General features: G+C 41.9%; 1 protein-coding gene across 1 annotated transcript in view; it reads left to right on the top strand.

Moving 5' to 3' along the window:
- Nucleotides 1-24,052, top strand: part of LOC106578565 (cadherin-12) — a 251,807-nt gene that overhangs the window by 153,995 nt on the left and 73,760 nt on the right. Inside the window, exons 5-6 of the mRNA XM_014157554.3 lie at nucleotides 950-1,117; nucleotides 5,314-5,501. Of these exons, the coding sequence (XP_014013029.2) occupies nucleotides 950-1,117; nucleotides 5,314-5,501 (356 nt within the window). The remainder of the gene's footprint in view (nucleotides 1-949; nucleotides 1,118-5,313; nucleotides 5,502-24,052) is intronic.

Here is a 24,052-nt window from a genome sequence, read left to right as displayed (position 1 = left end):
TCACGAGTGCATCAATGTTTTTGCAGTGCCTCCAGGTGCATATTTATTACCAAGAACATGCTGTATGTCCACACACTCTCTAAAAAAGGGTACAGTTAGAATACAGTGTTGTTCCCTGGTGTACAAAAGGGTCAAATTTACACATAAGGTACCTTCAGAGGTACACATATGAGCTTGCATGGTTCTGCTCGGTACCAAATCTGTAGGTATGACAGATTGGCCACAGATGTACAACACTGTACCCTAATCCTACTCTGATTTAGCGAGTGAGTGGATACATGTTTTCAGTAACAAATATGTACCTGGTGGCACTGCAGAAACATCAATGCACTCCTGACCAAGAGATTGCAAGTTGAAATCCCAAGAATTTATGCAAACTTCACATCCAGTGTCCCTGAGCACTGCTATATGTTGTTGTGGTCAGATAATTGGTCAAAGACCTGGTGGTGTAGAAGGAAGTTTAGTTAATTTTCAACCAAGAGTTTCTGAGGTCAAATCCCAGATAAGGTTGAGTCGCAAGTGTGCTCATAGTAAGAACTTTACAAGAATGTTACTTTTGACTAAAAGTATCAAGTTCACTCAACAAGTGATTACATCCAAATGTGTCAGTTTTACTTACTTTACTAGGTTGAAATAACTTTAGATTGGACTTGACATTTTAAGACGGCAGGGTAACAAACTTGTTTCGGTTGACTCAACAAATTTGTATTTACAGTGTACTAGACAGGTAACTTCTACATTTTAACTATCTAGCAAAAAAAGAGGGCATCAAAAAGGACTCATCATACAGCAACCATCAGCCATCCTTCAAAACACATGTTAACCCTCACCTTGTCCCTTCTCTATTATCTTGCATCCACCCATCTTCTATTTGGACTGCACAACTTATGAGCATAATAGTGCCTAGATGTCATTTTGACGTGTTCTAAAGATACCATGTTGCCATTAGGTATAATAAGGACGGCCTTGCCGAACATGGACCGCGAGGTGAAGGAGCAGTACCAGGTACTTATCCAGGCCAAGGATATGGGAGGTCAGCTGGGAGGTCTGGCTGGGACCACTACCATCAACATCACCCTCAGTGACGTCAATGACAACCCACCAAGGTTTTCCAAAAGTAAGTGAGAGAGGGAGGGGGGTGCTGTTCTGTGTATGAAGTTTACTTTAAAGTTCCATTTAGACATCTGTTAAAAAAGCATGTTGATAATATCGGTTTTAATATTCCTGTTTAATTTTTTTATTGTATAATTGGTTATATTGCTGATTCCTACAGGGCAGATATCTATGTTCTTTCCATGTCTTATATATTATGTATTATTTACTGGTAGCCTAGTACCTTTCCACGTAAACAGACTTAGGTATTTATCTTCCATTAGTTTTCACTTGCATTGTTGTTCAACTCAAGTGGGAGCTGATGCCTGTAATAAAATAGCTGGAATTATTTACTTTAAGCCAGCAAACAAATAAATTAAATGAAATAGTTAATTAATGCAAAAAGTAAGATTTTGCTATTCATTCATTTATTGACCTATGAAAGTCAGCATATTTGAACAACATGGATCAATGCAACAACTGTGAATATGCATATTTATGAATATTGCCTTTATACATATATTTAAGATCACTCTCCAAAACCCTGTAACTGAATATGAAAGGTTAAGTGAATACTGCAAACATGCAATTGTGACTGAGTATGCTGCTCTGGGGCCTCATTTATAAACGTTGCATAGGCACAAAAAATGACGCCACTTTCTAAGCAAACTTTGGGATTTATAAAAAAACGAACTTGACGGGAGACTATGCGGTCTTCCACGGACACTGACCCATACATACGCACATAAACTGGAGTAATGACAAACTGTGAGTCTGATGGCGGAAGGATGAAACACTTTGAAATTGATACCATTGTGTAAAATAAATCGAAATATATGAAGAGTTCCCTGGAGTGCACACAACAACAAACACACAAACATGATTTAGGATAATAAATACAAACGGAAATGTGGTTTGCAACAAAAAAACACTCAACTATGTTGTCCAGTTTAATCGAGAGTCATATTTAATTGGATCTGTAATTATTAAACAATACTTGCATGTTATGAAATGTATTCTCATAAATAATAAGGTGAATAGTAGGACAAATTACGTTTAACCTCTCTAGGGAAGGTGGGACGAAATCGTCCCACCTACGTAACAGCCAGTGGAATCCTGTGGCGCGTTATTCAAATACCTTAGAAATGCTATTACTTCAATTTCTCAAACATATGACTATTTTACACCATTTTAAAGACAAGACTCTCGTTAATCTAACCACACTGTCCGATTTCAAAAAGGCTTTACAGAAAAAGGCTTTACAGAAATAATCAGACACCCATTTTTCAAGCTAGCAAATAATGTCAAATAAACCCAAACCACAGCTAAATGCAGCACTAACCTTTGATGATCTTCATCAGATGACACACCTAGGACATTATGTTATACAATACATGCATGTTTTGTTCAATCAAGTTCATATTTATATCAAAAACCAGCTTTTTACATTAGCATGTGACGTTCAGAACTAGCATACCCCCCGCAAACTTCCGGTGAATTTACTAAAAATGTACTAAATTACTCACGATAAACGTTCACAAAAAGCATAACAATTATTTTAAGAATTATAGATACAGAACTCCTCTATGCACTCGATATGTCCGATTTTAAAATAGCTTTTCGGTGAAACCACATTTTGCAAAATTCTAAGTAGATAGCCCGGCATCACAGGGCTAGCTATTTAGACACCCACCAAGTTTAGCCCTCATCAAAGTCAGATTTACTATAAGAAAAATGTTATTACCTTTGCTGTTCTTCGTCAGAATGCACTCCCAGGACTTCTACTTCAATAACAAATGTTGGTTTGGTTCAAAATAATCCATAGTTATGTTCAAATGTCCTCTGTTTTGTTCGTGCGTTCAAGACACTATCCGAAGTGTAAAGAAGGGCACGACGCGTTTCGTGACAAAAAAATTCTAAATATTCCATTCCCGTACTTCGAAGCATGTCAACCGCTGTTTAAAATCATTTTTCTCGTAAAAAAGCGATAATATTCCGACCGGGAAAGCGTGTTTACGTTCAAAGAGAGAGAAAATAAAAACACGGGGTCACCTCGTGCACGCGCCTCAGTCTCATTGTCCTCTGATAGACCACTTACCAAAGGCGCTAATGTTTTTCAGCCAGGGGCTGAAATTACATCATTCAGCTTTTTCCCGGGTTCTGAGAGCCTATGGGAGCCGTAGGAAGTGTCACGTTACAGCAAAGATCCTCAGTTTTCAATAGAGTCAAGAAGAACAAGAACTTGTCAGACAGGCCACTTCCTGTAAGGAATCTTCTCAGGTTTTTGCCTGCCATATGAGTTCTGTTATACTCACAGACACCATTCAAACAGTTTTGGAAACTTTAGGGTGTTTTCTATCCAAAGCCAATAATTATAGGCATATTCTAGTTTCTGGGCAGTAGTAATAACCAGATTAAATCGGGTACGTTTTTTATCCGGCCGTGTAAATACTGCCCCCTAGCCCTAACAGGTTAAACTGATGCCGTTTTCGATGCCTCAGGCGGGCAGACACGAGTGCACAGTTTCATTTATCGTTATCACATGTTTTTTGCGCAGAACTGTCAATGTGATAATGGCCCTGTCATTGTCAGTTACAATCAGGGTAATTACCACACCTGAAGGTGTTACGCAATTGGGTAGCTTTGACAATCAAATGGGTGGGTATTAAAAGGCATGCAATTAAAATGCGTAATGATGCACAATGGCTGCTTTGGCACTGTTGTAAGATTTGGCGAATGGAAGAATTCGGAGAGAGCGAATTCTCAGACAAGCAAGATTTACTTGCCAATGATGATTAGTGGCTTATGAGCCGGTTCCGATTACCAAGAGCTGTTCTCCTGGATCTCTGTGCTGTAGTGGGCCCAGCTTTACAGAGAAGCACCTGCAGAAACCAAGCCGTGCCTGTCACACTTCAACTCCTTGGCAACCACGTTAATAGCGTCGATGGTGTCTCTCTGCATTTGCAGGACTGCATCTGTGAGGACACGGCCGCTGGAGGGTTGTGACGCACAAGGTGCTGTGGAGATGCCGGGGCTGGGCACACTCAGCTCCTGCTCAGCTGCAGCACCACCGACCCCAGTGGAACACGCAGCGACTAAAAACAATAAATGTCACAATTGTTTGTGTAAATAAATGTTTAAACTTGAATGCATTTGGTTTACTCTTTTCAAACGAGGGAATACTAATTACATACCTGGATCATCTGGTGCATCTTGCATGTCTGTGTCCCCCTCCACCTATGTCGCTACTCCACTCAGGAGAGATTCCCCTATAATACCGGATTCGCTCATCAATGGGGTTGAGCTCCGATGTCCCCTTTCCCCCGCCCGTGGCACAAACACTTTGTCTGTGCAAGACTATGCACCTTTTGGCCTCCACTTTTGTTGGACCATTTCTTTTTTTTCTGAGTGGGTCCGACCTTCTGAGCCAGCAGCATTCACAGCATCCGCCACATGCTGCCACTTACGCCTTTTTGGCATATGTAATGCCCACACTGTGTCCACCAAACAATATATTTTTTCTTGCTTCAACCTCTCCTACAAGAACTTACATTTCACACTGGGTGAAATTTCTTTTTTTAGCCTTTCTGTCGGGATTTGCCGTCATTGTCGTCTAGCAGTCGGTATGGATTAATATTAATTAGGGGCGTTTCCCTGACTATTTATAGGTAACTATGGGCTTAAAAAGGGTGGGACATGACGCTCGCTCACGTGCGCCAATTTTGAGTTGATTGTGATTTATAAAGGGAAACCGGCGTGGGACGTACGTGCTCACTGTTTTATAAATCAGAATATTTTTGTGCGTAAGCACTTTCTGTTTCGTTCGTATGCCACCTTTTGACTTGAATCCTCCGTACAGTTTTATAAATGAGGCCCCTGGTCTTTGGATATTTTTGATATGCCTTTTACAACAGGCTACTTAGGCAGGTAGTCACTCCACTGTACTAACACTATGACATTTCCATAATGATGTTACAGCACCAAGGTTCAGACCAGGGGTGAAGTCATCTGTCCTTTCTTTGTCTGCTGTTCTCTCTCCCTTTCTCTTGTTGTATTGCACAAGTAATTACCATGCCAACAATGCCAATTGGCAGATGCAGTTGCTCTGCTGCTCACTTCCAAACCATTTAGGGACACACTGAAAAAAAGACCAATATAATGCCAGAAGTTGAAAATGAACTATACTCTAGATCAATCTATTTGTTTGTTTTTGTGTGTAAGGTTTCTTTCACCTGAGAGTCCCTGAGTCCTCTGTAGTGGGTTCTGCTGTGGGAAGGATCAAAGCTCATGACTTGGACATTGGGAAGAATGCGGAAGTGGAGTACAACATCGTACCGGGGGACGGAGGCAACATGTTTGACATCATCACCAATGAACACAATCAGGAAGGAATCCTCATTCTCAAAAGGGTAAGGGTCTTCATCAGTCACGTGATGACACTTTAAATCAAAGGACAGGATTATAGTAAGGGGCTGGAATTGAATGATTGGAATGGTATCATACACATCAAACACATGTTCCCTTTCAGTCAGTCCACTTCGGTACAACATACTATGGGGAGTCGCACTCTTGCAAGGATCTACAATCGCACCTGACAAGGCCTATCTTGATGATTGGCTGATCGTGGTCACAACAGACGCGTCCCCCCAAGGGTGGGGCGCGCTGTGCAAGGGTTACTCAATTCGGGGAGTATGGACGGTGTCAGAGTGCTTGCTAAATCAATTACTTGGAACTTCTGACAGTGTACGTAACTCTCTCAGGCAGCTCTCATAAGCATGCTCAATTTGACTGGAGCTTGTAGAGAGATTCCCAAAGGCTGGATCATCACTTCACGAGCTCAGGGCATGCCCACACCAGCATGCATTTGTATTCTACTTGTGTGCTGCTATAGCCCCTTGCTTTAGCTACCGTCATGGAGTTCGGTAAATATTTTCATAAATAAGCTGATAAAACACACAGGTGGTAAATCAAGGTGAATTACAAAGATGAGGAGCAAGAGAATGATTGTAATGTAGTGTCCACAACCAAATAAACATTGTGGAATCTGAAAAGACAGCATGATGCTGTACTTATTATGTGGACATGATAAAAGAAAGGAACGAGGTGGGTAGATAACTAAATGTCAAAGTAGCAAAGTATTTTTAAACTACAAATCAGATCTCTTAGATGTTTCGTTCATTTTAGTTCTATTATCTGTACAATAGGCCATAATTGATATTTTGCCCAATAGGTCTGGGACATTCCCAAGTTCAAGGAGCTTTCTGTTTTGATTGGGTTATTTTGCCTAAAAACCTTTAGGCCTACCCATAGAAAAATAAAAAAACAACTCTGCATCTCTGCGAAGCCTGGCAAGACTGGCCAAAAGGATGTTTAGCATCCCCAGTGGCTCTGCAAGTGTGGAGAGGATATTCTCTGCTGCTGGTCGGCTCTCCAGGCACCATCACCTGAGCCTGAAGCCACAGACTGGCCAAACTCGTGTTTCTAAGGCACAAATAAGTCCTTTTTTGTTTAAATTGTATTTAATTATGAGTAAGTCACAGCCTATATGGGCAATGTATAGACTATATAATAATTTAATACAACAAAATGTTTTTTTTTTTAAATGCTGAGCTCTTTATGTCCCTACCCGCCTATTGTGTCACACTCACAAATGCTTTATAATGTATATCTTTGTAGACTATAGCATTGAAATGATTTAAATAATATAGCCTAATTAATTTTCGTTGCTTTTTAGGCTACCTGTCTGGCTCTTATGCTGTAATATGCTGTTTAATATGACATGTAGCCTATTTGAAATGATGTTCGCTTCTTAGATTTACCTTTTCATGTTTATTCAAATACTTTTCATTCAAATCCATATGGTTTGGTTTCAATACTTAAAAAACAATTGGTAGGTTCAGGTATTCACAAAAATAGATGGGTGCTGGTTAAATTGTGATTTTAATTAATGGAGCGAAGTTGGAGTGGGAGTTGTTTTTCCTGTGAACTCAAAGCGTTTTTTAGCAGAGTGGTAGGAAATGACATGGAGCACCAGAGCAGTGCACGGGATTTCAAATCAAGTCAAATTTTATAATTCACAGTCGCCGAATACAACAGGTGTAGACCTTACAGTGAATAGCTTACTTACGAGCCCCTAACCGACAATGCAGTTTCAAAAAATAAGGATAAGAATAAGAGATAAAAGTAACAAGTAATTAAAGCAGTAAAAAAATAACATGTACAGGGACGGCGGGGGGGTACAGAGTCAATGTGCTGCGGCACCGGTTATTTGAGGTAGTATGTACATGTAGGTAGAGTTAATTAAAGTGACTATGCATAGACAACAGAATGCTAGTGGTGTGGAGAGGGGGGGCAATGTGAATTGTCTGGGTAGCCATTTGACTAGATGTTCAGGAGTCTTATGGCTTGGGGGTAGAAGCTGTCTTGGACCGAGACTTGGTGCTCCGATACCGCTTGCCATGTGGTAGCAGAGAGAACAGTCTATGACTAGGGTGGCTAGAGTCTTCGACAATTTTCAGGGCCTTCCTCTGACACCGCCTGGTATAGAGGTCCTGGATGGCAGGAAGCTTGGCCCCAGTGATGTACTGGGTCATTCGCACTACCCTCTGTAGTGCCTTGCGGTCGGAGGTTGAGCACTTGCCATACCAGGAAGTGATGCAACCAGTCAGGATGCTCTCGATGGTGCAGCTGTAGAACCTTTTGAGGATCTGAGGACCCATGCCACATCTTTTCAGTCTCCTGAGGGGGAATAGGTTTTGTCGTGCCCGCTTCACGACTGTCATGGTGTGCTTGGACTATTTAGTTTGTTGGTGATGTGGACACCAAGGAACTTGAAGCTCTCAACCTGCTCCACTGCAATGAGAATGGGGGCATGCTCGGTCCTCTTTTTCCTGTAGTCCACAATCATCTCCTTTGTCTTGATCATGTTGAGGGAGAGGTTGTTGTCCTGGCACCACATGCCCAGGTGTCTGACCTCCTCCCTATAGGCTGTCTCGTTGTTGTCGGTGATCAGGCCTACCATTGTTGTGTCATCAGCAAATTTAATGATATTGTTGGAGTCGTGCCTTGCCATGTAGTCATGAATGTACAGGGAGTACATGAGGGCTGAGCACGACCCCTGAGGGTCCCCTGTGTTGAGGATCAGTGTCGCGGATGTGTTGTTACCTACCCTTACCACCTGAGGGTGGCCTGTCAGGAAGTCCAGGATCCAGTGCAGAGGGAGGTGTTTAGTCCCAGGGTACTTAGCTTATTGATGAGCTTGTAGGGGACCATGGTGTTGAACTCTGAGCTGTAGTCAATGAATAGTATTCTCACATAGGTGTTCCTTTTGTCCAGGTGGGAAAGGGCAGTGTGGAGTGCAATAGAGACTGCATCAGCTGTGGATCTGTTGGGGCTGTATGCAAATTGGAGTCAGTAGTCATTTAGGCAGGTTACCTTAGTTTTCTTGGGCACAGGCACTATGGTGGTCTGCTTAAAACATGTTGGTATTACAGACTCAGACAGGGAGAGGTTGAAAATGTCAGTGAAGACACTTGCTAGTTGGTCAGCGCGTGCTCAGAGTACACGTCCTGGTAATCGGTCTGTCTGTAGACCTTGTGAATGTTGATATGTTTAAAGGTCTTACTCACATCGGCTGCAGAGAGCGTGATCACACAGTCTTCCGGTACAGCTGGTGCTCTCATGAATGTTTCAGTGTTATTTGCCTTGAAGCGAGCATAGAAGTAGTTTAACTCGCCCGGTAGGCTCGTGTCACTGGGCAACTCTTGGCTGTGCTTCCCTTTGTAGTCTGTAATGGTTTGCAGGACCTGTCACATCTGACGAGCGTCAGAGCCGGTGTAGTACGACTCGATCTTAGTCCTGTATTGATGCTTTGCCTATTTGATGGTTCGTCGGAGGGCATTGCGGGATTTCTTATAAGCTTCTGGGTTAGAGTCCTGCTCCTTGAAAGCGGCAGCTCTAGCCTTTAGCTCAGTGCAGATGCTGCCTATAATCCATGGTTTCTGGTTGGGGTATGTACGTACGGTCACTGTGGGGACGACGTCATCATTGCACTTATTGATGAAGCCAATGACAGATGTGGTGTACTCCCCGATGCCATTGGAGGAATCCCACACGTATTCCAGTCTGTGCTAGCAAAACAGTCCTGTAGCTTAGCATCTGCTTCATCTGACCACTTTTTTATTGACCAACCACTGAACTCCACTTACATGCTCTGCCCCACGTGTTTGTCGGACGGCATGTGCAGGTCAATTCCAACAACAAGACGACAGTGGCATACAGTACATCAACAGGCAGGAGGGACTCAGTCCCTCCCCCTCCTCACCTTGGCTCGCTCCTTGTTGCTGTTGAGCAGTGCGCATTTGCTCTCACTTCAGGCGATGCATGTTCCCATTTGCCTCAACTCAAGTGCAGATCTGCTATCCAGGGGATGGGGCGCTCTTCCTCAGGAGTGGAGACTACACCCCTAGGTGGTTGCCCAGATATGGGAGAGGTTCAGCAGTGCCCCATTGGGAACGGATGTTCTGGTGCACCAGTGGCCTCAGACCTTCCTTAACGTGTTTCTGGAAGTGGTTCTGATTCAGCCCATGTTGGAGAGAGTGCGGCGGGAGGACTTATCATTCATTCTTGTGGCTCCCCGTTGGCCCAAGATTCTTTGGTTCACAGCGATCATTTTCCTTTTGAGGTGGGGACCCGTGGCAACTCCCAATTTAAGTTATGATAACAAATTAACTTTTTACCCAGCATGCACGAAGGCAGGTTTTTATTTATTTTATTGTTTTTAATATGTTTTTGCATGTACATTGAGTGATTGATTGAATCTTATGCTACACAAAGATAAATCATATACATTTGTCTAAACTAATCCAATAATTTCATCATTATGAATGCAGAAATTCCAGTGGGAAAATTCCTGGAAATCCTCCAAGATTATAATTTTTTTTAACTGGGAATTTAGGAAAAGGCACTGGAATTTTTTAACCCTACTTGCAGGCCTGGGCCCTGTAAACCAGGAGTTTCAGGCCACTGTATTAGGGTAAAGCGAGGCCTCAAAATAAGGCACTATATAAACACTATATAAACAAAAGTATGTGGACACCCCTTTAAATTAGTGGATTCGACAATTTCAGCTACACCCGTTGCTGACAGGTGTATAGAATAGAGCACACAGCCACGCCATCTCCAAAAACAAACATTGGCACTAGAATGGCCTTACTCATGAGCTCAGTGACTTTCAAATGGGGCACCATCATAGGACAAGTCAGTTCGTCAATTTCTGCCCTGCTACAGCTGCCCCGGTCAACTGTAAGTGTTGTTATTGTGAATTGGAAACATCTTGGAGCAACAACGGCTTAGCCACGAAGTGGTAGGCCACACAAGCTCACAGAATGGGACCGCCAAGTGCTGAAGAGCATAGAGCGTAAAAACCGTCTGTCTTTGGTTGCAACACTCTCTAAAGTGTTCCAAACTGCCTCTGGAAGAAACGTCTGCACAAGAACTGTTCGTCGGGAGGTTCATGAACTGGGTTTCCATGGCCGAGCAGCCGCACACAAGCCTAAGATGCCAAGCGTCAGCTGGTTGTGTATTAATCTCGCCTCCATTGGACTCAGAAGCGATGGAAATGCGTTCTCTGAAGTGATGAATCACCCTTCGCCATCTGGCAGTCCGACGGACGAATCTGGATTTGGTGGATACCAGGGGAACACTACCTGCCCCAATGCATAGTGCCAACTGTAAAGTTTGGTATTGGAGGATTAATGGTCTAGGGCTGTTTATCATGGTTCACCAGACAATGACATTCCAGACGATTCTGTGCTTCCAACTTTGTGGCAACAGCTTGTAGAAGGCCCTTTCCTTTTTCAGCATGACAATGCCCCCGTGCACAAAATGAAGTCCATGTGGTTTGTTGTTTTGTCTGTTTTCAATTTGGTAATTTTTAATCAGTCTGGATCATCGTCATCCAAGAACTGGAATTGTGAGGTGACCAGGGGTTTGAAGAGGGTGGAGGTGACTAGGAAAGGATTTGTTGGCAGAGGTGAAGGGGCCAACAGGGGTGGGGGCCATTTCTGGGACTTGGTTGGTGGGTATGGCGGTGTCTGTGGAAATGTCTGGGACTGGCTCTTCGTTGCTGTTGTCTGGTGGAGAGGGCAGGGGGATGGTGGGTTTGGGATTTGTGTTATTGTGTTAGTGGGTTTGGGGGCGTTAGCCCTTGCCCTGCCGGTGTAAAGAACTGAAGAAGTGGCCCTCTTCCCTGCATAGGTTGCAGGGGCTTATGGAGAGGTAAAGTCTGTCTTGCAGATGATGGCTGTGCAGGCACTGCGGCCAGTTGGCCGCAGTTCCTGCACAGTTTGGGAATGCCATAGTAGTGGACGGAGCCTCTGTTTCCCAGCGTGATGATGCTGGGGGGTGTTGGACTCCGCCCAGCCATTTTCGTGCTTCAGTCCTGACATTGTCTTCGTCCAGGACCCTCCTAGCCGCTGACTTGAGGGTGGCGAACCTGCTTAACCAAACTTGCACAGTTGAAGTCGGAAGTTTACGTACACATTAGCCAAATTCATTTAAACTCAGTTTTTCGCAATTCCTGACATTTAACCCTAGTAAAAATGTCCTGTTTAGGTCGGTTAGGATCACCACTTTATTTTAAGAATGTGAAATGTCAGAATAATAGTAGAGAATGATTTATTTCAGCTTTTGTTTCTTTCATCACATTCCCAGTTGGTCAGAAGTTTACATACACTCAATTAGTATTTGGTAGCATTTCCTTTAACTTGGGTCAAACGTTTTGGGTAGCCTTCCACAAGCTTCCCACAATAAGTTGGGTGAATTTTGGCCCATTCCTCCTGACAGAGCTACTGTAACTGTCAGGTTTGTAGGCCTCCTTGCTCGCACACACTTTTTCAGTTCTGCCCACAAATTTTCTATGGGATTGAGGTCAGGGCTTTGTGATGGCCACTCCAATACCTTGACTTTGTTGTTCTTAAGCCATTTTGCCACAACTTTGGAAGTATGCTTGGGGTCATTGTCCATTTGCAAGACCCATTTGCGACCAAGCTTTAACTTCCTGACTGATGTCTTGAGATGTTGCTTCAATATATCCACATAATTTTCCATCCACATAATGCCATCTATTTTGAAGTGGACAGTCCCTGCTGCAGCAAAGTACCCCCACAACATGATGATGCCACCCCCGTGCTTCACGGTTGGGATGATGTTCTTCGGCTTGCAAGCCTCCCCTTTTTCCTCCAAACATAACGATGGTCATTATGGCCAAACAGTTCTATTTTTGTTTCATCAGACCAGAGGACATTTCTCCAAAAAGTACAATCTTTGTCCCCATGTGCAGTTGCAATTATTGTCTGGCTTTTTTTTATGGCGGTTTTGGAGCAGGGGCTTCTTCCTTGCTGAGCGGCCTTTCAGGTTATGTCGATATAGGACTCGTCTTACTGTGGATATAGATACTTTTGTTCCTGTTTCCTCCAGCATCTTCACAAGGTCCTTTGCTTTTGTTCCAGGATGGATTTGCACTTTTCGGACCAAAGCACGATCATCTCTAGGAGACAGAGCGCTTCTCCTTCCTGAGCGGTATGTCGGCTGCGTGGTCCCATGGTGTTTATACTTGCGTGCTATTATTTGTACAGATGAACGTGGTAACTTCAGGCTTTTGGAAATTGCTCCGAAGGATGAACCAGACTTGTGGAGGTCTACAATTTTTTGTCTGAGGTCTTGGCTGATTTCTTTTGATTTTCCCATGATGTCAAGCAAAGAGGCACTGAGTTTGAAGGTAGGCCTTGAAATGCATCCACTGGTACACCTCCAATTGACTCAAATGATGTCAATTAGCCTATCAGAAGCTTCTAAAGCCATGACATCATTTTCTGAACTTTTCCAAGCTGTATAAAGGCACAGTCAATTTGTGTATGTACAATTCTGACCCACTGGATTTGTGATACTGTGAAATAATCTGTCTGTAAACAATTGTTGGAAAAATTACTTGTGTCATGCACACAGTAGATGTCCCAACCGACTTGCCAAAACTATAGATTGATAACAAGAAATTTGTGGAGTGGTTGAAAAACGAGTTTTAATGACTCCAACCTAAGTGTATGTAAACTTCTCACTTCAACTGTTTGTCATAGTCCTGGATCCATTCATTGTGAAACTGTACTGTAACTACTTTGGATTTGTGTCAGAAAGTGGGTATGCTTGGAATCTGTTAAACGATGCTGAATCTTTGCACTTTCAGAATTTTGACCAAAACTGTATATTGAAACTGGCTTCAAATGATTCCTGTGGCACTGGGGGTTTCACCAGGCAGTTCACATCACACTGTACAAAGCCCATACCTATCTGGAGAACTGTCTGGAGAACTAAAGTCAGTGTGGAAGAGGTGAAAAAAGTATTGTTGTTTATCAACAATGGCAAGCTACCGGGGTCTAACAATCGGGATGAAAAATTACTGAGGATAATACCAGACGATGTTGCCATTCCTATTTGCCACATCTTTAATTTAAGCCGACTAGAAAGTGTGTGCCCTCAGGCCTGGAGAGAAGATAAAGTCATTCCTCTACCCAAGAATATTAAAGCCCCCTTAACTGGCTCAAGTAGCAGACCAATTAGCCTGTTACCAACCCTTAGGAAACTTCTGGAAAAAATGGTGTTTGACCAAACAAATTGACAACAGACTTTCAGCACGCTTATAGGGAAGGATATTCAACAAGCACTTAAACAAATGACTGATTGGCAGAGAGAAATTGATGATACAATTATTGTGGGGGATTTTAGACTTCAGTGCAGCTTTTGTCATTATCAATCGTAGTTGCAGCTGGAAAAACTTATGTGGTATGACTTTACACCCCTTGTTATAAGGTGGATAAAGAGTTAATTGTCTAACAGAACACAGAGGGTGTTCTTTAATGGAAGCCTCTCAAACATAGTCCAGGTAGAATCAGGAATTCTCCAGGGTAGCTGTTGAGGTCCCTTGCTTTTAAAAAATTTGCCACTGACTTTGAGGAAAGCCAGAGTGTTTATGTATGTGGATGACTCAACACTATACACGTCAGCTATGACAGCGACTGAAATGACTGCAACACTTAACAAAGAGCTGCAGTTAGTTTCAGAGTGGGTTGCAAGGAATAAGTTAGCTCTAAATATTTCTAAAACTAAAAGCATGGTATTTGGGACATAACATTCACTCAACCCTAAAGCTCAACTAAATCTTGTAATAAATCATGTGGAAATTGAGTAAGTTGAGATGACTAAACTGCTTGGAGTAACCCTAGATTGTAAACTGTCATGGTCAAAACATATTGATACAGGAGTAGCTAAGATTGGGAGAAGTCTGTCCATAATAAAGCAATGCTCTGCCTTCTTAACAATACTATCAACAGGGCAGGTCCTACAGGCCCTAGTTTTGTTACACCTTGACTACTGTTCAGTCGTGTGGTCAGGTACAACATAAAAGGACTTAGGAAAATTGCAATTGGTTCAGAACAGGGCAGCACGGCTTGCCCTTGGATGGACAAAGAGAGCTAATATTAATAATATGCTTGTCAATCTCTCCTGGCTCAAAGTAGCGGAGAGATTGACTTCATCACTACTGATATTTATGAGAGGTATTGACATTATGAATAAATCAAGCTGTATGTCTAAACTATTGTCACACAGCTCGGACACCCACGCATACCCCACAAGACATGCCACAAGGGGTTTCTTCACAGTCCCCAAGTCCAGAACAGACAATGGGAGGTGCACAGTACTACATAGAGCCATGACTACATGGAACTGTATTCCACAACAAGTAACTGATGCAAGCAGTAAAATTAGATTTTAAGAACAGATAAAAAAAACACCTTATGCAACAGCGGAGACTGTGAAGCAACACAAACATAGACACATACATATACACACACACACACACACAATAACATACGCACTATTCACACACATACACATGGATTTAGTCCTGTTGATATGTGGTAGTGATGGAGTAGTGGCCTGAGGGCACACAGTGTGTTGTGAAATCTGTGAATGTTTTGTAATGTTTGAAAATTGTATAAACTGCCTTAATTTTGCTGGACCTCAGGAAGAGTAGCTGCTGCCTTGTCACCAGCTAATGGGGATCCATAATAAAAACAAATACAAATTACTGAAAACTTTTGAGGAAACCTGTTGCGCTTAATATATCTGAGTACAGTTACTTAATGTGATTTTGTAGTCATTACTCAAACTGATAGGGTCACTGTGACCCTGTAAGGGGTCCAGATGTGAGTTTTATCAGCTTGAAAATGTTGAATAACTCCCCCACTAAACTACACCTACAATATAATGTCCCAGTGTGCCTTGTGTGCCTAGAGTGAACTGTAGCTCTACCACCAATGACTATGTGTTAGTGACAGAGACATAATTGATGAATTAGTTCATTTTCAATTCTTCACCAAGTGAGTTCTTAGTTTCATGTTAACATTATAATTAAACTCTTTGTGACAATATATCTGATGTCATGCTTTACTTACTGTTTGAATTTTTTATTTATAATTTTATTAATAATGAATACAATTTTAATGAGATGAAACTGTAATTCTGGAAAATTCAATAATAAAAAAAAATTATAAAAAAACATTGACCTTTAACTCTAATACAGTGGCCTGTGAGTAGGGCTGTAATATTCCCAGATAAATGTGTTTAAAAAAACCTGGTAGAATGATTTGGAGGAATCTTCCAACTTGGACTTGTGGAAAACCTGGGAAATTTACCAAAATGTTGCATACGTAACTACAAGCCACTTTATGTTGGTTTGTAAAAAAATATATGTTACTTAACTTTGCGTAGCATAAGATTAACCAATCACTCAATGTGCATGCACTTTTTTTTTTTTTTTTTTTTTTTAACAATTCCTCAATCTACCTGGGGAAAAAAGTTAATTTGTTATCTGTCACAAAATGTAATTGATGTGACTTCTCATTTAGTTTGGAGTCAATACCACAAACATTTTAAGTAATATTGACTGAGTTCAAATTACTAGAAGTATTTGAGTTAGCTAAAGTCAATGTCCGTGCTCCTGCAGAAATCTAATCCCAATAAAAATTAAATAAAATCCCAATAAAAATCTGTCAGTCTAAGCTAGATATATGAAAGGTGACAGAGCTAGAACTATGTTTGTCAGACCATGAGACATCCGAAAATCGGTCTTCTCACAAAATCATCTGTAGCATTGCTCTAGGATGCCCATAGGCCTCACAATACTCGTCTGAAGGTCCCCCGGTACCAGTTGAAAAAATGTATGGGAGTATATATGGAGACTGGTTAGTGCCAAAAATAAGGGGTTAAATACACATAAGAAAGATCAAGATTTTATTTTTTATCTCTCAGATATAGAACAGACACTCAGAACAAACTTCATTTTGATCTGTTGTTCCAAGTAGTGAGTCTGTTATTCAATGCATTTGTATGGGCTAATAGCAGTAAGGTCCAAATTATTTTTTGATCTAATAATATTTTGGGGGATTCTTCAAGGGGTCTTAAAATTCAAAATCAAATAGCTAAATAATCATTGGTATGACCTTCTTAAAACAATTCCATATAGCTTAGTAGAACCCCTCCCCCAGCTTAGGCAGGTCTTAGGCTCTTATGGGTTAAAAATGCCTTGGGGTTTACAGCGTATGAGCCGTCCTCTTACCAGCCCCCACGGCTTCAGTCGCATGAGCTTGTAAACTCGTTAGTATCAGTCCTCCAGGGGATTGGGTATACAGTCTTTTGTGACTTAAATACCTTGCAGAAACTCTCCCTTTGGCTCTGCAGGATTGGAAGGCTGAAAATTCTTTGTTACAGAGAGACTTCGCCGCCAAAATGTTCATCAAACAATAGACACTGGGACAATATATTTCAACATCCGAATGTTGGGAATGATGAGAGATGGAATATAGAAAATTAATATCATTAAAATTATCAAAAAGATGTTATAACAAACATTGTAACTTTAAGAGCTTTCACACTGTATATATGAAACTATTTTTGAAAAGATAGAAATGTGATTTTAGCCTAATAAATGAGAATTGTGTTTCATGCAAACATGTGCCCAGTCAGTAGCCATGCCCAAGTGAGCTCAGAGTTTGTGTCAACATGACAGAATGCCCTCAAAGACCAGAGTGTATGAAAGGACTTGCTAATGAAATTTACATTAGACCAAAACATGCCAGGTTGCTGCCGGCGTGTAAAGTGGTCCTAGCTGTACCCTGAATAATCAACCATTGAGACCAGAGAACGTAAGGCCATGGCCCACATGTTGAAATGGTTAAAAAGACTAAACCAAACATTCAGACTGCAGCTGTGCATGTAAAGTAGTCTCGGACATTTGACCAAAGACGATAGGGAAGAACAGGTCCTTTCACCACGTGGTACGCCTGAAGTATATATTCTAACGAACACTCCCAGACAGAAGAAGCCTACAACAAAGAAGGACATTGTGACTTCTGGTGGACAACAAGAGACTTACATCGAACTACTTCCCATAGATGGATTGAGTGGTTTCAAATCAAATCATATTGCTAACATACACATGGTTAGCAGATGTTAATGCGAGTGTAGCGAAATGCTTGTGCTTTTAGTTCCGACAGTGCATTAATATCTAACAAGTAATCTAACAAATTCACAATGACAACATTATACACACAAATGTAAAGAGATGAATAAGAATATGTACGTATAAATATATGGATAAGCGATGGCTGTGCGGCATAGGCAAGATGCAGTAGATGGTGTAGAATACATGTGAGATGAGTAAAGTAGGATATGTAGACATTATTAAAGTGCCATTATTAAATCCATTTATTAAAGTGGCCAGAGATTTGAGTCTGTGTTGGCAGCAGCCACGCTATGTTAGTGATGGCTGTTTAACAGTCTGATGGCCTTGAGATAGAAGCTGTTCCGTCTCTCGGTCCCAGCTTTAATGCACCTGTACTGACCTTGCCTTCTGGATGATAGCAGGGTGAACAGGCAGTGGCTCGGGTGGTTGTTGTCCATGATGATCTTTTTGGCCTTTCTGTGCTTCGGGTGCTGTAGGTGTCCTGGAGGGCAGGTAGTTTTCCCCCGGTGATGCGTTGTGCAGACCCCACTACCCTCTGGAGAGCCTTGCGGTTGTGGGCGGAGCAGTTGCCATACCAGGCAGTGATACAGCCCGACAGGATGCTCTCGATAGTGCATCTGTAAAAGTTTGAGTGTTTTAGGTGACAAGCTGAATTTCTTCAGCCTCCTGAAGATGAAGAGGCACTGTTGCACCTTCTTCACCACGTTGTCTGTGGGTGGACCATTTCAGTTTGTCCGTGATGTGTACGCTGAGGAACTTAACTTTCCACCTTCTCCACTACTGTCCTGTGGATGGGGGATGCTCCCTCTGCTGTTTCCTGAAGTCCCTGATCATCTCCTTTGTTTTGTTGACATTGAGTGAGAGGTTATTTTCCTGACACCACACTCCGAGGGCCCTAACCTCCTCCCTGTAGGCTGTCTCGTCGTTGTTGGTAATCAAGCCTACCACTGTAGTGTCGTATGTAAACTTGATGATTGAGTTGGAGGCGTGCATGGCCATGCAATCATGGGTGAACAGGGAGTACAGGAGTGGGCTGAGAATGCACCCTTGTGGGGCCCCAGTGTTGAGGATCAGCGGGGTGATGTTGTTTCCTATCCTCACCACCTGGGGGCGGCCTGTCAAAGTCCAGTACCCAGTTGCACAGGGCGGGGTTGAGACCCAGGTTCTCGAGCTTAATGACAAGTTTGGAGAGTACTATGGCTGAGCTATTGTCCATGAACAGCATTCTTACATAGGTATTCCTCTTGTCCAGATGGGATTGTGCAGTGTGATGGCGATTCCATCTTCTGTGGACCAATTGAGGTGGAAAGCAAATTGAAGGAGGTCTAGGGTGTCAGGTAAGGTGGAGGTGATTTGGTCCTTGACTTCTCTCAAAGTACTTCATGATGAAAGAAATGAGTGCTATGGGGCGATAGTCCGCAGTCCTTGATAGCGGTCTGCGTCGTTGGCACTGTATTATCCTCAAAGCGGGCAAAGGTGTTTAGTTTGTCAGGAAGCAAGACGTCGGTGTCCGTGACGTGGCTGGTTTTCCTTTTGTAGTCCGTGATTGTCTGTAGATCCTGCCACATACGTCTTGTGTCTGAGCCATTGAATTGCAACTCCACTTTGTCCCAAAAATGACATTTTGCTTGTTTGATTGCTTAGCGGAGGGAAGAACTACAATGTTTGCATTCTGCCATATTCCCAGTTACCTTTCCATGGTTAAATGCTGTGGTTCGCGCTTTCAGTTTTGCGCGAATGCCATAGTTTCTGGTTAGGGTTGGTTTGAATAGTCACAGTGGGTACAACATCTCTTATACACTACCTTATAAAGCGTATATGTCAATATGATTCTCTGAGGCTACCCGGAACATATCCCAGTCCGCGTGATCAAAACAATCTTTAAGCGTTGGTCCTGATTGGTCAGCCAGCTTTAAATAGTCCTTAGCATGGGTACTTCCTGTTTGAGTTTCTACCTATAGGAAGGGAGGAGCAAAATGGAGTCGGTCAGATTTGCCGAAAGGAGGGCGAGGGTGGGCCTTGTATGCATCAGAGAAGTTAGAGTAACAGTGGTCCAGTGTTTTTCCAGCACAAGTGCTACAGCAGATATGGTGATAGAATTTAGGTGGTCTTGTTCTCAAATTTGCTTTGTTAAAATCAACAGCTACAATACATGCAGCCTCAGGATATATGGTTTCCAGTTTGCATAAAGTCCAGTGACTATACCATGCGGTGTCAGAGGAAGCCCCTAAATTGTCAAAGACTCCAGCCACCCTAGTCATATACTATTCTCTCAGCTACCGCTGTACAGCAAGCGGTACAGGAGCGCCAAGTCTAGGTCCAAGAGGCTTCTAAACAGCTTCTACCCCCAAGCCAAAAGACTACTGAACATCTAATCAAATGGCCATTCAGACTATTTGCATTGCCCCCCCCCCCCCCTCTTTTTCACCGTTGCTACTCTGTTGTCATCTATGCACTTTAATAACTCTATCTACATGCACTTATTACCTCAACTAACCGGTGCCCCCGCACATTGACTGTACTGGTACCCCCTGTATATAATCTCGCTATTGTTATTTTACTGCTGCTCTTTAATTACTTGTTATTTTTATTTATTGTTCTTATTCATATTTTTTGAAACTGCACTGTTGGTTAGGGGCTATTAAGTAAGCATTTCTCCTTAAGGTCTACACCTGTTGTATTCGGTGCATGTGACTAATACAATTTGATTCGATTTTTTGGTTTGAGTTCCTTGAGGGTCGCCGTAGTATTGGATTGAGGGGGGATATACACGCATGTGAGAATAACCAAAGATAATTCTCTTGGGAGATAATACAGCTTCTACCCCCAAGCCATAAGACTGCTGAACAATTAATCAAATGGCCACCGTACTATTACATTGACCCACCCCCCCATTTGTTTTGTACACTGCTGCTACTCGCCGTTTATTATCTATGCATATCACCTCACCCCTACCTACATGTACAAATTACCTCTAACCTGTACCCCCGCACACTGACTCGGTACCAGTACCTCCTGTATATAGCCTCGTTATTGTTATGTTATTGTGGTACTTTTTATAATTTTTTACTTTCTATATTTGGTCAATATTTTCTTAACTCCTCTTGAACTGCACTGGTTAAAGACGTGTAAGTAAGCATTTCACGGTAAGGTCTGCACTTGATGTATTCGGCGCATTTGACAAAGTTTGATTTGAATACGGTGTGCATTTGATTGTGAGGAATTCTAGGTCAGGTGAACAAAAGGACTTGAGTTCCTGTATGTTGTTATAATTACACCATGAGTCGTTAATCATGAAACATTCTTCCCAGAGGTGTTTATTCTTGTCAGCGCGATGCACTGAGGTATCCAGGTGGCTGTACCTACTCCGACAGCATAACCCGAGAGAGCCATGTTTCCGTGAAGAAGAGTATGTTACAATCCCTGATGTCTCTCTGGAAAGCAACACTTTCCCAGATTTCGTCGACCTTGTTATCTAGGGATTGGACATTAATTAACAAGTCAAATACTCGGAAGCAGTGGGGGGGTGCGCACCTCCGAAGTCTGACCAGAAGACCGCTCCGTCTTCCTCTATCATACTATTTCAAGACCCGGTCCTCCAGAAAGTGAAGAGCAAAACTTATGCAGTCCTACTTCGCTATATATTTTTAAAAAAGCCACGTTAGAAAGGATTACCTACACATACTGACCAGCTCATGTTATAGACAGAAGCACGCTACATGGCAGACCAATCCAAACTCATCAATTGGTTATGTCCAGCTCACTCATTATCTCAGCCAATCATGGCTAGCGGGAAGGTTGCTCACTTTTTCTGTTGCTAAACCAACTAGGCTCATAATTTAACAATTGTATTTGTATTTACAGACAGCCCACAACTTTGTTATTAAGGCACATGAAAGTTCATAAGTTCCAGAAGGCATTTCTGCCAAAAAACACATATTGATTTAAAAAAAAGTTTACATTCAAAAGGCTCTCCTGTGAAGTAGTGACGTGTGACATATGCCTAGATTCCTGAAATGAGTCACATATATATACTTCCATTAATTTCTTCAACTGGGACCTTCAAACAAGTCTTGTGTGGCCCGTGGGCGTCCTAGAGAAAAAACGACATGTACGTGTTCGCGAGAGACACCTTTCCACAAAGGGGTCATATTAGTTTGTAGGCCAAACCGTTGGAACACTACCGAAGATTTTGTGAGAAGACCGTTTTTCAAATATGTCTTATTGTCTGACAAACATTGCTCTTGAGCTGTCACCTTTCACAGCATATGCGGAAGTACGACATCGGCGAATGCGGTAGATTGAGATGAATCCAATGCACAAAAGAACATGTTAAACGGACAGATTTTTAAGGGGTATAAAACAAAAATGATAATTAGATTTCCCCGGTGGCACAGATATCAACTTTAGGGGGTTAAAATATATACAGTACCAGTCAAAAGTTTGGACACACCTACTTTATTTTCTCTATTTTCTACATTGAGGAATAGTGAAGAAATCACAACTATGAAATAACACATATGGAATCATGTAGTTACCAAAATAGTGTTAAATATATCAAAATATATTTTAGACTTTAGATTCTTCAAAGTAGCATCGCTTTGCCTTGATGACAGCTTTGCACACTCTTGGCATTCTCTCAACCAGCTTCACCTGGAATGTTTTTCCAACAGTGTTGAAGGAGTTCCCACATATGCTGAGCATTTGTTGGATGCTTTTCCTTCACTCTGTGGTCCAACTCATCCCAAACCATCTCAATTGGGTTGAGGTCAGGTGGTTGTGGAGGCCAGGTCATCTGATGCAGCCCTCCATCAACCTCCTTCTTGGTCGAATACCTCTTACACAGCCTAGAGGTGTGTTGGATTTATTTATTTAACCTTTATTTAACCAGGAAGGGCTCATTGAGATTTAAAATCTCTTTTTCAAGAGCGTCCTGGCCAAGATAGGCAGCGCCAAGTCATTACAAAAATTATAGACAAACAACATGAAAAACTACAAGTAATCTAGTAAAAACCATAGAATTCAGAAGAGTATAACAAAATCAGCAAAAAGAGCAAATTAAAAACATTGACATGTCAGGGAATCAGTCTCAAGATCATTCATCAGTGATTTTAAAAATACCAATCGGGACAAGTTCTTCCAGTTTAAAAGTATTTTGTAAGGCGTTCCAAGACGATGGCGCAGAGTACATAAAAGCCCTTTTACCAAATTCAGTTCGGATATTTGGAACAGTTAGCAGGATAAAGTCCCGCGAACGAAGAGAGTACCCACCACATTTCTGAACAATAAAAATGCCCAAATAAAAAGGTAGTAATCCCAAAATGGCTTTGTAAATAAAAGTATACCAGTGACTGAGCCTACGAGTGACTAGAGAAGGCCAGCCAACCCTGGTATACAAAGTGCAGTGGTGCGTAAGGGTTTTGCAGTTTAAAATAAATCTGATCATTGTCCAGTAGAAATACGAATGATAGTCCCACTAAGCGCAAACCAGATGGGATGGCATATCGCTGCAGAATGCTGTGGTAGCCATGCTGGTTAACCTCTTACATCTAGACGTTCCGCTGGTGGAACACCTGCTCCAATATCCAATGATAGGCGTGGCGCGAATTAGAAATTCCTCAAAAATACAAAAACTTCAATTTTTCAAACATATGACTATTTCACAGCATTTTAAAGACAAGACTCTCCTTTATCTAACCACACTGTCCGATTTCAAAAAGGCTTTACAGCGAAAGCAAAACATTAGATTATGTCAGCAGAGTACCAAGCCAGAAATAATCAGACACCCATTTTTCAAGCTAGCATATAATGTCACAAAAACCCAGAAGACAGCTAAATGCAGCACTAACCTTTGATGATCTTAATCAGATGACACACCTAGGACATTATGTTATACAATACATGCATGTTTTGTTCAATCAAGTTCATATTTATATCAAAAAACAGCTTTTTACATTAGCATGTGACATTCAGAGGAATTTGCTAACAATTTACTAAATTACTCACGATAAACGTTCACAAAAAACATAACAATTATTTTAAGAATTATAGATACAGAACTCCTCTATGCACTCGATATGTCCGATTTTAAAATAGCTTTTTGGTGAAAGCACATTTTGCAATATTCTAAGTACATAGCCCAGGCATCACGGGCTAGCTATTTAGACACCCGGAAAGTTTAGCACTCACCAATATCAGGTTTACTATTATAAAAGTTTGATTACCTTTTGTTGTCTTCGTCAGAATGCACTCCCAGGACTGCTACTTCAATAACAAATGTTGGTTTGGTCCAAAATAATCCATCGTTATATCCGAATAGCGGCGTTTTGTTCGTGCGTCCCAGACACTATCCGAAATGGTAAATCAGGGTCACGCGCATGG

Source organism: Salmo salar, chromosome 19 (assembly GCF_965601325.2).
Source record: "Salmo salar chromosome 19, fSalSal1, whole genome shotgun sequence".
NCBI lineage: Eukaryota > Metazoa > Chordata > Actinopteri > Salmoniformes > Salmonidae > Salmo > Salmo salar.
This window is presented reverse-complemented; position numbering and strand designations above follow the sequence as displayed.